Source organism: Myodes glareolus, chromosome 3 (assembly GCF_982192425.1).
Source record: "Myodes glareolus chromosome 3, mMyoGla1.1, whole genome shotgun sequence".
In the NCBI taxonomy this organism is placed as follows: domain Eukaryota; kingdom Metazoa; phylum Chordata; class Mammalia; order Rodentia; family Cricetidae; genus Myodes; species Myodes glareolus.
Window position 1 is genome coordinate 32,972,113 of NC_142028.1, and position 15,389 is coordinate 32,987,501.

Genomic DNA, 15,389 nt, shown 5'->3' on the forward strand with positions numbered 1-15,389 from the left:
ACAGCAAGTGTGCTGTTCCCCACAGGTGACCCTAACCCCAGCTCTGCAGGGAAAGAACATTGTCACCTTCTCAGATTAAGGACAAGGGCTCTTGCGCTGTCTGTTAGTTATTCGGACTTGGAAGTACATGCATGCATACGCACTGCATGTGCACACACAGTGTGAGGAAGGCAAAGAACCAGATGTAGGCCTGCCTGTACCCCTAGTATTTGAAGGCAGGCAGGAACAGGGAGACGGACTGGTGCAGAGCTAGCTGGGGCCAAAACTGAGCTGTCAGATTTGCACAAGCCTAAAGTCTTCCTGCATTCATTGGTTTTCCATTCCCAACCTGCAGGACCAAGGATGGAAAAAGGTACAAAGTTTTAGTAGCGGGCAGCGGTAGCTCTTAGAGTAGGGCTAAGAATAGGGTTCACTCACTCAGGCACCGTGGGAATGGTTTTAGTCTACCTTGAAAGGAGCTGATGTCCATGTCACAGTCAGTGTGGGCCAGGAGTGCGTTGGCCTTCCATAGATTCATGATCCATAAAGCCTTGACTGGTGACTGTCTAGATTAGGACTGTCCCCATCCACTTGCTGGTAGGGTGACAACGCCTGCAGCCCTCCCCACCATACTCGAAGCCTGAGGCTGGCCTGACTCCATACCCAGGGCTGCCTCTCTCTGTCCCCAGGGCCACTTCTTCTCATTGTGGAGTATGCCAAGTATGGCTCCCTGCGGGGATTCCTCCGTGACAGCCGCAAGATTGGGCCTGGCTATGTGGGCAGTGGAGGCAGCCGCAATTCCAGCTCCCTAGACCACCCGGACGAACGGGTACTGACTATGGGTGACCTCATCTCCTTTGCCTGGCAGATCTCAAGGGGTATGCAGTACTTGGCTGAGATGAAGGTAAGCGCCACAGACATTGGGCTGCTCCTGGTGCCCATCCCAGCTCCCGCCCACCCTGGCTAGTCTGAGGGTTCCTGGTGTTTTCTTTCTGTAGCTTGTACATCGGGACTTAGCTGCCAGGAACATCTTGGTGGCTGAAGGACGGAAGATGAAGATTTCTGACTTTGGCCTGTCCCGAGATGTTTACGAAGAAGATTCCTATGTGAAGAAAAGCAAGGTACCTGGCCACGAGTGTGCTGGCGAGTTTCCAGGTGGGGCAGTGGGTTCACAGCTGGACTGACGGGGTTGGGTGGCACCCTTAGAGTGACTGGAGAAGTGGAACTCTATCCCTGAGTGCCCAGGACCCCAGTCAGACCCTTCTTATATATGGTCTTCCTGGGGTCTCTGCTGCTTCTAGTCACTTTGCAAGACATCCCAATACTGGAGTCTAGTCTGCTCCCTGCAGTTCCTCGGTTCTCAGAATAAGGCCACTGACGGCTGTGTGGCTGCTCTTTGCTCCTAGGAGGGTGAGGTGGGATTGGCAGGCCCATGCTCGTCCTCCTGGGGTCTCTGGGTAAAACTGGATCCCGAAATGCATCTCAGGGCTCTTGAGAAATTCCTTCAGGTCTGAGCACCAGATGGACATCTTACTCACTGACATCATCATGTTCCTATGGTAACCGCCTTGCCTTGTCACCTAGCATCTGTCCTCCCAAAATGCCCATCTGACAACGCAGGAGTGCTCAGGCATCTAGTGACCCAGCGTTTGAGACGGCGCACACAGCTTCTCTGCTTCAGCCTTGCTGTAGGGTCGTCGACTTTCTGTGTTAGCACAGGTTATGAGGACTGGCTTTGTTTGTTATGGGGTTTCTGTGGTGACAACGGACCTCAAAACCGCATAGAGGAAGTAGAGGAGGCTGCTGTGCCACACAGTAGAGGATGTGACAGAGACTTCTGTACACACACACACAAGCACATACGTGCACACACACACATACATATCTTCCAGGGAGGACTGTCGTCACAGTGGAAGTACACAGGTATAGCTTATAGTAGCTTACAGGGGCTTTGGTAGCCCCTGAGAGCCCAGGCTGCAGGCTCCACGCTCCACAGGCAGCACCGTTGGAAGTGCAGTCATACATCATGAAGGGCGTAATCACAGAGAAACATGTTTGAGCAATAGAAATGGTCATGGTTGTGTGCTTTCACAAATGAGAGGGCCTTAAGATTTCCTTCCGGAGCCGTCCTGTGCAAATGTGAGGATAAAGGACAAGGCGTGTCCACTAAAGCCATTCGTTGTTTTAGAAAAGGATCTGTTCAGTGAGATGCCCACATTGCTGCTGGTGGTGGGGTGAGGGGACTTATTCTGAGACGCTGAAAAGGCCCTAAGAGAAGGAAAGTCCAGCTTTGGTACACAAGCACTTTCTTCTCTCAAGGTTTTGCAGATGAGCCTTGGTGGTGGTATACCAAGTTGACGGATAGAAGCTAGGAGTTGGTTTCCCAAATGCGTGTGTTCTTGGGATAGTAGAAATGAACTTGCCTTGCAAGACATGTTCTGGGCTCTACACTTGGGAGCAGTGTTCTGCCCCTCAGGTGCTCAGAGCCCTTGAAGCTCTACTATAGGTGGATTTCTTGGCTTTCTTTGCAGGCCTGTAGCATGTGAAAAGTTGTCATCTTTGGCTGTGGGTGGTTGCTCTGACTCGCAGTAGCATCTCTACAAAGCCAGAGGTTCAGGCTGGGGCTGTGACCCCTTCAAGACTGTGCATAGTTGGTCCATCCCAGGACCTGGTACCCTAGGCTCTCTCCGGAGCTGAAGCTAAAGGGACATGGCTGAGTACCTTGGTTATGGAGCTCAGAGCCACACTGATGCCTTCTTCTTCTACCTCTAGGGCCGGATTCCCGTCAAATGGATGGCAATTGAGTCTCTCTTTGATCACGTCTATACCACTCAAAGTGATGTGTAAGTGTGGGAGTTGCCATCCTGGGGTGATGATTTTGGCCCATAATGCCTGTCTCTGCAGCTTGGTTCCAGATACCCGGCTGCAGTGTTGGTCATGCACAACGAGCTCAAGCTAGGTCATCAGCCATTCATTCAGCAAATGGCTGGGCCCAAGCAGCAGTTCTGCCAACCACAGTGGAGTAGGAGTGGGGTGGGGTGGGGTGGTCGTGGCCCACTTTCCTCCATGGCTTCCTCTGCCCTTTCCTCCCATCCTCTGGGTGGGACCTGCAGACAGCATCTCTCCCATGAGTGCTGGAAGGAATATGACTAAGACAGGGCATCCGGTGATGTCACCTGCCCACAGGTGGGGGTCGGGGACCCCACTACAGTTAGTCTTTTGTGAGTTTGTGGACTGGTATATCTCACATTGCTTACAGATGGGAGCCCGTACTTGTGGGCAGATGACAAGACATGATTTGTTTTTCTAAAAACAAAATACTTGCTTCTAGAAAAGAAAAAAAAACTTGCTTCTACAGTGGTCTGCAGTCTGCAGACTTGCAGATCTTGAAAAATATGGGCTATGAAAATAGAGATCTTTCTTAAGCAATTTTAGACAGTTGTTTCCCAGTAATACAGAGTTGCTTTAAAAGAACTGGAAAATGCAAAGAAGAAGACAATAGGCGACCAACAGCCTTGAATCACACTGGGCCCCTCCCTCCTGGTGCCCTTCGGATAGCTTCTGTGGTGTGCACACACATGCTTTATTGCAAGGTGATACATGTTTTGTGATACTTTTATTTCCACCCTATTGTGTGTTCTCATATTCAATATTTTCTCTTAAAATGCTCCAAATCTTTATAAAAATTGCACAGCACACCTTAAGTTCTGTTGCTGGGGTCTCACCCCTTTAAGTGTAGTTGCACCAATGGCAGCGGCTTGGGAGGGTCTTGAACATCCCAAGGGTTGGTCCAGGTAGGCAGGGGGACCTCGCCCAGTTCTGTTAGCACCTGCTTGTGCAGGAGGCTAAAGATATAAACGTCTGGGTTTCACTAAGGAGACTTCAGGAGCCAGGAAGCTGCTTACTGGTTCCCTTGCTCACCACAGGTGGTCCTTCGGGGTGCTGCTATGGGAGATTGTGACTCTGGGGGGCAACCCCTACCCTGGAATTCCTCCTGAACGACTCTTCAACCTTCTGAAGACAGGCCACAGAATGGAGAGGCCGGACAACTGCAGCGAGGAAATGTGAGTAGGTCTTCCTTGCCGCCCTCCCCTCTGACACTCATGCCTCGTTCATTCTCTTCCCATCCCCAAGAAGCCTCATGCCACCAACCCAAGAGTAAGGTGGGTAATGGGAAGTGATAGGGCAGAGGTCACACAGCCATCAGCGGGTATGAGGTAGGTGTTGGGGCCCCTGATGGCATGAGGGCTGATGGAACTGTCAGGAGCCCCAGGCCTCCTGCAGAGTGTGTGGGAGGGACTTGTGTTAGGGGAGGTGTAAGGCCCAGAGGAGGGCAGAGCCAGCCTTAGCCTAAGAGTCCCAGACCTGTTGTGCTTTATACCAGGCAGTTAAATCAGACAATCCAGTGGCCAGGTTAAGGGGGGAGGGGTGTTAACTAGTGAAGATAGCCTGGGAGTACATTCATGCCATGTACTGTCAGTGCCTAGCCAAAAGCAAGGTTAGACATGCCAGGGTGGCATAATGCCTCCATGAACACCTGGGCTGGCACAGTTCCAGAGTCCTCAGCCATGCCCAGCCCTTGAGGAAGCAGGGCTGTGGGACAGAGGTAAAAACTGATAGCCAGAAACTTGGTTGTTAATTTTTTTTTAATTCTTAAGAATTCCATAGAGGTATGGAATGCAACATAATCACACCTACCCCTGTTCCCTCCTCCAGCTCTCCCACATCCTTGAAACATGTGCCCTTCCCAATTTCATTTCTTATTTTTGGATAACTCCTGAGGACCATAGTGCTGCCCATATGTGCATGGGTATGAGGCCATCCACTGGAACATGGGGATCTTAACAGTGACTACACCCTCCGAGGAGAAGGATTCTCCCTCTCAAAGCTCCTAGCCCCTGCCAGGAGCCCCTCAGGAGAGTTTTGACTAGCTTGATCTTGCACTGGTGGTGTGCAGGTAACCACAGCCACTGTCAGTTCGTGAGTGCAACACCCATGTTCGTGTCCAGAGGACAACATTTCATAGAGTATTCCTCGCCATTCTCTGGGCCTTACATCCTTTTCTTCTTCTCTTCCGTGATGCTCCCTGAGCCTTGCTTGGGAAGAGTGGGCATTGATATGTATGTCCTGTTGATGGCCAAGCACTTAGCAGAGCTGCTTATTCTGGGCACTTTGGCCAGTTATGTGTGCCTCTGTTGACAGTTGGTCACTGCAAGGAAAAAAAAGAAGCTTCCCTGATGAAGGCTGAGCCTAGGTCTATGGGTATAAATATGAATTATTTTGAAAGCAACTTGACGTCATGACCATTTAGCAAAATACAAGCAGCAGGTTCTACCCTAGGGCCCAGGACCTCTCCAGTCATGGACTTTTGACTAAGGTTACAGAATCAGGTTTGAAATTTCCTGCTGTGAGCAAACCTCAAATTCAGAAAGTTGTGACAACCTGACATTATTTATTCCCACCCAGGAGTCCTCGATTGGTTCCTCCTTTATACAGGTTGTAAAGACTTTGCTTCCTACTCGGCCACCATAGTGGGTGCAGATTCAAATACCGTTTCTCGTGTTGTGAGGAAAAAACGGTGAACCCCTCTGAAGAGAAGGCCACCAGAGGGCTGCACTTGGGTTGGGACCAGTGAGGCTCAGAGTTGCAAATGGTCCGGAAACAGCATACAAAGGGCAGACTCTGGGTGTGGGGGCCCTGCCAGGGCGTCACCGCCTGCCTGTGTTTTCCTCCAGGTACCGCCTGATGCTGCAGTGCTGGAAACAGGAGCCGGACAAGAGGCCAGTGTTTGCTGACATCAGTAAGGATCTGGAGAAGATGATGGTGAAGAGCCGAGTGAGTCCCAGGGTCACTGCCATAGGCCACGGCGGGATGGTAGTTGGAGGCTCTCTGTCCCCACTGTAAGGCCAGAGGAAGATGACTGAGCTATCCCACGGGGCAGGCAGACGATGAAAACCTGCCCTGCAAGCCAGTCCTCTTCAGCCTTCCAGTAATAACATCTTAGTTTCTAGCTTGTCTTCAGGCAAAATCTCTTCACAGGCAAGTACTGGAGAGTATGTCAGGATTCTGGCACCCGGGAATGTGAGCGTCTCTTCAAGGGCGTCTTGCTTTCGCCGGAATAGAAGTTCAGGCATGCCAGGTCTTCTGGATTTTAAGAAGTTTATGTTTTCCTCCAAATTTTATTAACTGGTCCTGTTGATTTCCAAAGCCAGGTGTGAGCCAAACACAACATGTGGTAATAGTCAGTCTCTGTGCCACGGTGAGGAAGTCAATTGATTTCTGCCTAATATTTATTGAGGAACTGTTTGTTCTGTTCTCTGCTGGATGCTAGGGAGACAGGGAAACATGAGCAAGCAGCCATCCTTAACACTGCTTCCATGGAGGCCTTGTCCTCGTCTGTGCTAGAAGTACTGATCCTTCCTTCCTTTGAATTCCAAAATCAGCAGTGCATGATCTAGGCCCCAGAGACAGAATTGAGCAGTTGGGATTGCGAAGGGGGAAGGCTTAGCTGGTGAGGGCACCTGCACAATCGTGAGGACCTGAGTTCAAATGACAGCATCTGTGAAAATGCTAAGTGTGGCCAGTGCTAGGAAGGACAGGGACAGCAACAGGAGGGTTTCTGGGACTTGCTAAGAACCAGAGTCAGTGAAAGGCCCTGTCTGAGTGGAGGGATTGGTGGAGTCATTCCCCTTAGGGCTGAATGTTTCAGGGTCTCTCCCACTCGTCACATGATCTGGCTGTAGGTCTGTATTCCCATATATACAGGAAGAAGTGTCTCTGATGGTGGCTGAGGAAAGTACTGATGTATGAGCATAGGGAAATGTCATTAGAGGTCATTTTATTGCTATGTTCCATTAGGAGAATACTAGTACTTGGTTTTCCCCTACATCCCTGGGATATCTTGTCTCAAGTTTTTGGTCACCCAAGCAGAGTTGGGCATGGGTGGTTCTATCTCATGGAATGGGCCTTATGTCAAATCAGATACTGGTGGGTTACTCCCACAAGCTTTGTGCCACCATTGCACTAACCTGTCTTGTTAGGAGGGCGCTGTTGCAGATGGAAGGATTTGTAGATGGATTGGTGTTGACGTTTCTCCTTTGGTGTGTGCACATATTTCATTCCAGTACCAAGAACACTAATCTGTAGAGTTGAAGGCTCTAGGTAAGCCCCAGCTCCAGGTCTCTGCTCAGTGAGTTGTGTAGGTGTTGTCTTGAGCAGCAGAGCCTTGCTGACTCTTCGTGGAGTCTAAGCAATAACTGTGGCAACAGTCTGGGTCTTCTAAATTAGTTGTAACTAATTCCTGGAACTGGCAGCTTCATTTGGTGAGAAGAGGTGTCCAGGTGGGGTTCTTTCTCCAGTGTTACTTGGCAGTCTCATTAATATTGCCTTCATATAGGTATATGTTTTAGGAAGCGTCTGCTGTATTAGGTTTCCATGCTATCTCTTTAGTGGTCCTTAATTTTAGCTACCTCTCCCTGTATCTCTGCCTGCCTTCATCCCCACTTCCCTCCCCCTCCCCATTTGATCATCCCATTCCAGTCCCACCCTTGTATATTCATAACTATTCTATTTCCCCTGCCTAGGGATATCCTTCCCTCCCCCAGAGGTATGCCTAACCTCTGTTGGTTCTGTGGTCTATAGCTTGGTTATCATTGACTTAACAGCTGACATCCACATATAAGCAAATATGGAACTTACTTGTCTTTCTTGGTCTGGGTTACCAAACTCAGGGCGATCTTCTTTCTAGTTCATCCATTTACCTGCAAACTTCATGTTTAATTTTTAAATTTAAATTAAGTCTAGGTTGTTTCCAATTTCTGACTGTTATGAATAGAGCAGCAATGAACATGACTGAACAAACGTTTCAGTAATAAGATGAAGCATCGTTTTGGGGTATATGCCCCCGGTAGATATAGCTGGATCTTGGGGTACATCAGTTTCCATCTAACTGAGAAACTGTCACACTGATTCCCATAGTGACTGTTGAAGTTTGCACTCGCACCAGCAGTAGATAAGTGTCCCCTTACTCCACACCCTCACTAGCATGAGCTGTCATTTGTTATCTTAGCCATCCTGACAGGTGTGAGATGAAATCTCAAAGTAGTTTGGATTTGCATTTCCCTCTTAACTAAGGATGGTGAACATTTAAGTGCTTCTTAGCCCTTTGAGTTTGCTCTTTTGGAGATTCTGTTTATAACTGTACCCCTTTGTGAATTAGGTTATTTTGTTTTCTTTATACACAGGGGTTTTTTTTTAGTTATTTATATATTATTTTTACCTTTGCTCTTTATCAGATGTAGGGATAGTAAAAATCTTCTCCCATTCCGTAGGCTGCACTTTGTCTGAATGACGGTGTCCTTTGCTGTACAAAAGCTTTTCAGTCTCGTGAGATCCCACTTACTAACTGTTGATATTAATTTTTGTTTGGGAATTATTTTCCAAATTAAGTAAAAGGAAAGGGAGAATATCTAAATTGTCAAAACTAGATATGAAAAGGGGGACATAACAACAAACACCAAGGAAACTAGAAAATTAATAAGGACAAATCAAATCAGAACATCTAAAATGGCTAATTTTCACAATATATATCATCTGCCAAAGTTCAATCAAAATAAGATAAGCAGTTTAAACAGATCTGTAACCCCTAATGAATAGAAACAGTCTTTAAGTCTCCCAACCAAAAAAGACAGGGCCTGATGATTTTAGCACATAATTCTACCAGACTTTCAAGGAAGAATTAATACCAATACTCCTCAAATTATTTCACAAAATAGAAAAAGAATGAACTTTACCCAATTCATTTTATGAGGCCACAATTACCCTGATACCTAAACCACATAAAGACCCAGCAAAGAAAGAATTACAGAATTTCTCTTATAATTAAAGTGCAAAAAATCTCAATAAAATACCTACAAACTGAATCCAAGAACACGTCAGAAAGAACACCCACCTTGATCAAGTAGGTTTCCTTCCAGAACTGCAGGAATGGTTCAACATGGGTAAATCTGTCAATGTAGTCCACCATATAAACAAACTGAAGGACAGCAACCACATGATCATCTCACTAGATACAGAAATGACTTTGGACAAATCCAACATCTCTTCGTGATAAAAATTCTGCAGAGATAGAGATACAAGGGACATACCTCAACATAGTTTAGAGCATTCGTATTGCCAGTGTCAATTTATAAAGAAACTCAAAGCATTATCATTAAAATCAGAAATGAAAGTTATCCACTCTCTCCATATCTATCTAATATAATAACTTGAAGTCTTAGCTAAAGCAGTAAGACAGCTGAAGGAAATCAGTGATACAGATGGGAAAGGAAGAAGTCAGAGTATCTTTATTTGCAGATGGTATGATAGTATTCATAAGGGACCTGAAAAATTTCACTGAGAAACTCTTACACTTTGAGTGAGGTGGCTGAACATAAAATTAACTCAAAAAAAAAAAACAAAACCCCACAAACCGTAGCTCTCCTGTATACAAATGACAAACAGACCGAGAAAGAATTATGGGAAAAAACCACCTTTTGTAATAGCCTCAAGTGATACAAAATATCTTGGTAACTTACACCATGCAAGTAAAAAGCTCATATGATAAAAACTTTTAAGAAAAAAAAAAGAAATTGAAGATACCAGAAGATGGAAAGCACTCCCATGCTCATGAATCAGTAGGAGTAATACAGTAAAAAGTGGCCATCCTACCAAAAGTAGTCTACAGACTCAATGCAATCTCCACCGAAATTCAACACAGTTCTTCACCGATCTTGAAAGGACAGTTTTTGACTTCATATGGAAACACAAAAACCCACGATAGCTAAAACAGTCCTGATCAATGAAAAGAGCTGTGAGAGGCATCACCATCCCCTATTTCAAGTTGTACTACAGTGCTGTGGTAACAAAAACAGCATGGTATTGTCACAAAAACAGACACGTCGTTCCATGGAACCAAATTGAAGACCCAGACATAAATCCACTCACCTATGGACACCTGATTTTTTATATAAAAAAAAATACACAGGAAAAAGACAGCATCTTCAACAAGTGGTTCAGCTCAAACTGGCTGGCCGCAGGTGGAAGAATACGAACAGCTCACACTTAGCACCCTGCACAAAACTCAACCCCAAATGGATCGAAGACCTCAAAATCAATAGAAGGAAAAGTGGGGAACAGCCTTGCACTCGCACAATTTTGCTGTTTCTTGAGAGATTCTCCCAGCTCTGTAGGTCCAGGGCTGTCCTGGGCATGAGTAGTAGCAAATGCCAAAATCACAGTGTTGAGAAACTGCCAGGATGGCATTGGGACTGTCTACATAAACAGTGCAACATACGTAGCAGGTACCTGCCACTCATGTTCATGGGGGTGGAAACCTGTAACATAGACTGCAGAGGTCCTGGGAGGGATGCTGGAAAGCACCCATTGGGTTGAATCTACCCCTTGGCACTCGGCTTCTGCAGGAATAATGTGACCATAGCTAGTGCTTCTGGACCCGAGAATCTGCAAAGAAGCCACTCCCGCAGCCCTATGCTCTTGGATGAATTAAGGAGCCTTAGTGCTGCACCTCAGTGCCATCCTCCCAGTGGGGAGGGTTCTGTGATCCTACAGAGAGGCCAAGAGAAAAGAGCAGGGTAGGGACACAGCCAGAACCTCTGCCTGTTAGCATTAAGGGGCCTTGAATGTTTAGGAGTGGTCCAGGGTCAAAGATGACTGGCCATCTCTTCCTCTCTCTTCCAGGACTACCTGGACCTGGCAGCATCCACCCCGTCTGACTCACTGCTTTACGATGATGGCCTCTCAGAAGAGGAGACGCCCCTGGTGGACTGTAACAGTGCTCCCCTCCCGCGCTCCCTCCCTTCTACATGGATTGAAAACAAACTCTATGGTAGAATTTCACATGCATTTACTAGATTCTAGCAACGCTGCTCCCTCTGCACCATCCCAACTCTCTGTAATGCTTTCTAAGAGTGTCTCTGACCCCAACGAAACCAAAGCCACCTCTGAACCCTTTTCTTTGTAAATACCTGACTTTGCATCCAGTTTACATTCAGGCATTTTGCAGCTATGTCTTTCTAAAAGGATGTGAGAATAAGTGTCCTTCCCATGCAGCCCAGCAACTTAAGATGACACAGGAGAAGCGGATTAGAGCAGAATTCTCAGGGGACATTGGGAAGCAACTCACAGCACTTCTGTCTGTCTTCGTTACCTAGATAAATTTGCCTGATCTGGGGAGGGATTCAATTGAGCAAGGGGAAGTTGGCATCCCCAGTTTGCAGTGAGAACTCAGCTAGAGGGTGCCTGGGCTGAGATGAGCCTCATGAAAGCCCTTCCACACTCCCGCTTTCAGATACTTGTCCACCGCCATACAGTGTGGCACAGCGGGAAAACCATGTGGGCCCTGGGCAGACACCAGACTGCGGCTGTCACTTCCTTTGCACCGTACCCCCCCCCCCGTTCCAATGTTGTCCCTTACGAAGCCAGTGCTAAACACTGAGCCAGTGCTTTCTGAAAGAACATAGTCTGTGGTGCTGTGGCCTTGTAATGGACAGTAAATACGGTTCTTGCCAAAACTCCTCCTTTGTCTTGGATTAAATACTTGAAATTTTTTCTGCTTTCTAACTTCATCCTTGTTCCTTTTTGAAGTCTTGAAGTTTCAAGCTCTTTCAAGCGAAGGTAGGTTCTCTCTACATGCTTCCTGAGTCACAGGTCCTCACTGGCTGTGAGCGTAGGGCTACCTGCCCTGAGTACTGCCGATGCTGTGGGGCAGCCTGTGTGTGCCCCCCATGGGACGGGAAGCCTTTCTCCTCCATCTTAGCTGGGATGACCACGTTTTCTACGGTGTTCCCACTACAGGAAGCTGTGTGGGCCAGCCGTTGGCTGATGCTTTTTACACTGTTCTAGAACAGTTAGGGGCTTCACCAGATCTATTTCAGATTCAAAAGCCTAAACTCATAGACATTGAGATGGGTAGAATCTGCTAACTTACCCTTGCCAGGAACGTGTGGTATTGCCCAAAGTCAAACAGTGTTTTGGAAACCTGGGATGCAAAGCCATGAATGTAACTGGCACAGAAAGTGCCAGTTGGTTTAACCGTCAAAGGGAGTTTTGCCAAGGCCTTACTGTCTGCACATGAAGTTTTGAGTTCTTCAGTGCAGAACAAATTATCTGTTTTCATTTTTAGGCATGTCAGACCCGAACTGGCCTGGAGAGAGTCCTGTACCACTCACGAGAGCCGATGGCACTAGCACTGGGTTCCCAAGATATGCAAATGATAGTGTATATGCTAACTGGATGGTTTCACCCTCAGCGGCAAAATTAATGGACACATTTGATAGCTAACGTTTCTTTGTGAACGGTAACGGACTCCCAAGGGGGAAGAAACATGCCAAGATCACCAAGTCCACCGGCCTCTTGGTGCACACCACACTGGCCAAGACCAGCCCCAGGTGGCAGACTTGTTTTCTGTAGTTTGTTTTAGCTGGTTCCCAAAGTGGTTTTACTTCTGGTAGCCAGTGGTCCTCCCTCCTAGCACACCTGCCCCACTGGCTGGGCGTTCGGGTCTCTGGTTAGATCCCCTTTCCTTTTAGGATCGGGTAGCACCTCTGTTGGTCTGTTCATCAGTAGATGCCCACGAGCTCTGTGTTCACGTGTGGGGTCTGCCATTCACACCTTGTATGAGAAATTGTACCTGAGCTGTTTGAGTTTTCTGGTGGATAAAAATCTACCCCCCCCCCAAAAAAAAACAATTGTACCATGAAGCACACATTCAAACAAACAGCATCAGTGGAATCAAGAGGCCAGGATGACCTGTCCTTGTTTAGAATGAGAGAGAACCCAGTAAGGATCTCAGTGGCAGTGTCAGAGTCCACCAGGGCTGGGAGGGAGAAGGGTCCTCAGGGCAGTATGTGACATCCTGAATATAGATTTTTGGTTGGCTTTTTTTTTAACCATATAACCTATTTTTAGGAAAATGTTTTGTTTCTGTCATGGTTAAATGACATAGATTTAGCACAATGGAGAGATTTGGTGCTGCCCTTGCTGTGTGCGAGGCAAGCTTGAGAGAAGTGGCCCCACAAGACAGACTTTCCCTTGAGCCCTCTGCGTCCTCACGCATTCAGCACTGAGTGACTACTACCAACTGACCAGAACAAGATGAAGACAAGGGGGCATTTGGAGCGAAGTATCCTTCAGGCCCAGAATTGCAGAGGCCTTGAGCCACAAACGCCGCCCCCACCCCCAACACACCATCCTGCAGTACATCCCACCACCAAAGAGTGTGCTTGCCTCGGCATCTGGGGCAGGTGGCTTTGTCTCCATGTGATTGGTATCCTGTCAGCTCAACGCCCAAAGGGAAGAACAGTTCAGCTAGTTGTAAGAAGTTGCCCTGGTAACGACTGAGGTGAGAAAGCAAGGTTTTGGCTCTTATAGAGCTTGCGTGGAAGGCACATGTGTCAGCTCTTCCTTGTCCGTCATTTATGCTGCTATGGCACGTGTTTTGGTTTCTTCGGTTCTGACCATGACTCACATGGAAGGTTCTTATCTTTCTGTACTGATGGTTTGTAGCCATGGACACTCCGCCCTCTTCCAGGGTTTCAGGGGTGGCCCTTAGAAGTCTCCACAGCCCTTTTGGCTGTCTCTGGACTGTCACTTCCCAGGAAATGGTTATATTACCAAAACACTGCCTGGTCTTCAGACTTAAAGCACTGTGATAGGACTTTGAAATAATTGTAGTAAAACACTATTTTATGGGCATTTCGCAAACACTATAAAGTTGTGACATTTTATGTGGCTGAGAATGCGCAGATAAGTATACCAGATAGAGCCTTAGGAGTGTAATATTTGTGTGCACACAGCCAGGCCAGACAGAAAGAGGAAAACATACTTAGGCATATAATGTGGCTTTAGTTTGAGCCATCTTTTTTTTTTTCCAGATACACTGTGATAAGTTGTTTTTTAAAATAACTGTCTCTAGTCATGGGACCCTTTTTGTTTTTAAGATTGCTTAATGATAGTTTTTATTAAATACAAAAGTAAGAATAAACTCAGATTATTCAACATGCCTACATAGTAAGTGCCAATTGCTACAGCAGGTTGGCTCTCATGGGCTGAGAGCTCCAAATCTGAATAGCTGGCCCATCTGTGGGAAGTTAACACTTAATAACCACTTGTCTGTCTGTTCCTGAGATAGAAAAGTACCCATTCTTGTTAAAGTACCCATTTTTGTTAGCAGTATCAGACAGATTTTCATCTACATATATGCAGAAGTTACCACATATTAAATGTTACTGAGTATTAAGTAGCAATCTGTCAGGTATTAAAATTTGTAAGATCCATTTAAGAAAGGCTATTAAACCATACCGTGCTGGTTTGTTTTTGTAATCAAGGTGACTAAGGGAATAATTTCAGTTGTGTAAATAAAATGATAAATCATAAAATGTGTCCATTTTTTCCTCTATAACTTCTGGTTGCAAAACTAAAGTCAGATGGTTGATTTTAAAGTTTGTGTACATAATTAAAACGTCCCAGAATCTGCGGAGCACTCACGGGAGAGCAGCAGTGGCACAGGTGGTGGCGTTTGTAGGAAGCATGGGAGAGCAGCACCGATGATGGCTGTGGTGCTGTTGGTGCTGCTGATGGGTGTCGCGCAATGTTCAAGCGGTAAGTCGCCTAAACCTGCAGCTCCAGGATTTCGTCCCCACAGCACACCGTCCTTAGAACAAAGCAGCGGCCCGTGTTGGTACTCACTGCCCCCTGCAATTTTTAGCTGCTAATATCAGTAATCTTGTCACTGTTATTAAAATCTGCATAGTGTGAACAAAAGTCACAGACTAGAAAGGGAAACTGTCAGCCACTTCTGTTTGTTAGGCTCCTCAAGCCCCATCGACTCCTCCACCAGGGCAAACTCCTTAGTAATAGCAGCCTTGTCTGTGACCACATTGTGTTGAATACTAGGAGCTGAGTGGTTCCAGTGTAAACTTGTGTACTCAACAGACTTCATGTGTGTCACCAGCACCCTCCTCACCCTTCAGAGCCAAACTCCAGACCATTCTGCCATCCTTTGCCTTTTCTTAAATTTGTGGTTAGTCTGGACCACAAAATCCGGAAGGAAACAGTCAAGGTAAAGCTGTATCTTGAGCGGTGTTTTACATAAATACATTGGAAACAGTCTTTCCAATGGCGTAAACTCCATGAAGGTTTTATATCTTCATGTGTTTTTTTTCCTTCCTAAACGTATCAACTCCATGAAGGATTCTTCCGTGTCCTGCCATGTGGCCGGTTTATTTGAGTGGAAGATTAGCTATCCGAGAGCAGGTCAAAGATGTTTTATATATAAAAGAATTGAGGTGGAAGCACGCCTCCCACTGTATAAAGAAAGCATAAATAAAAGCTGCTTGAATTCTAGACAGAAT

General features: G+C 46.6%; 1 protein-coding gene across 1 annotated transcript in view; it reads left to right on the forward strand.

Annotated features, from left to right (window-relative positions):
* Positions 1-14,414, forward strand: part of Ret (ret proto-oncogene) — a 42,999-nt gene extending 28,585 nt beyond the window's left edge. The window contains exons 14-20 of the mRNA XM_085686953.2: positions 669-883; positions 978-1,100; positions 2,752-2,822; positions 3,906-4,043; positions 5,715-5,814; positions 10,717-10,864; positions 12,161-14,414. Of these exons, the coding sequence (XP_085543079.1) occupies positions 669-883; positions 978-1,100; positions 2,752-2,822; positions 3,906-4,043; positions 5,715-5,814; positions 10,717-10,864; positions 12,161-12,318 (953 nt within the window). The 3' untranslated portion in view covers positions 12,319-14,414. The remainder of the gene's footprint in view (positions 1-668; positions 884-977; positions 1,101-2,751; positions 2,823-3,905; positions 4,044-5,714; positions 5,815-10,716; positions 10,865-12,160) is intronic.
* Positions 14,415-15,389: the final 975 nt, after the last annotated feature.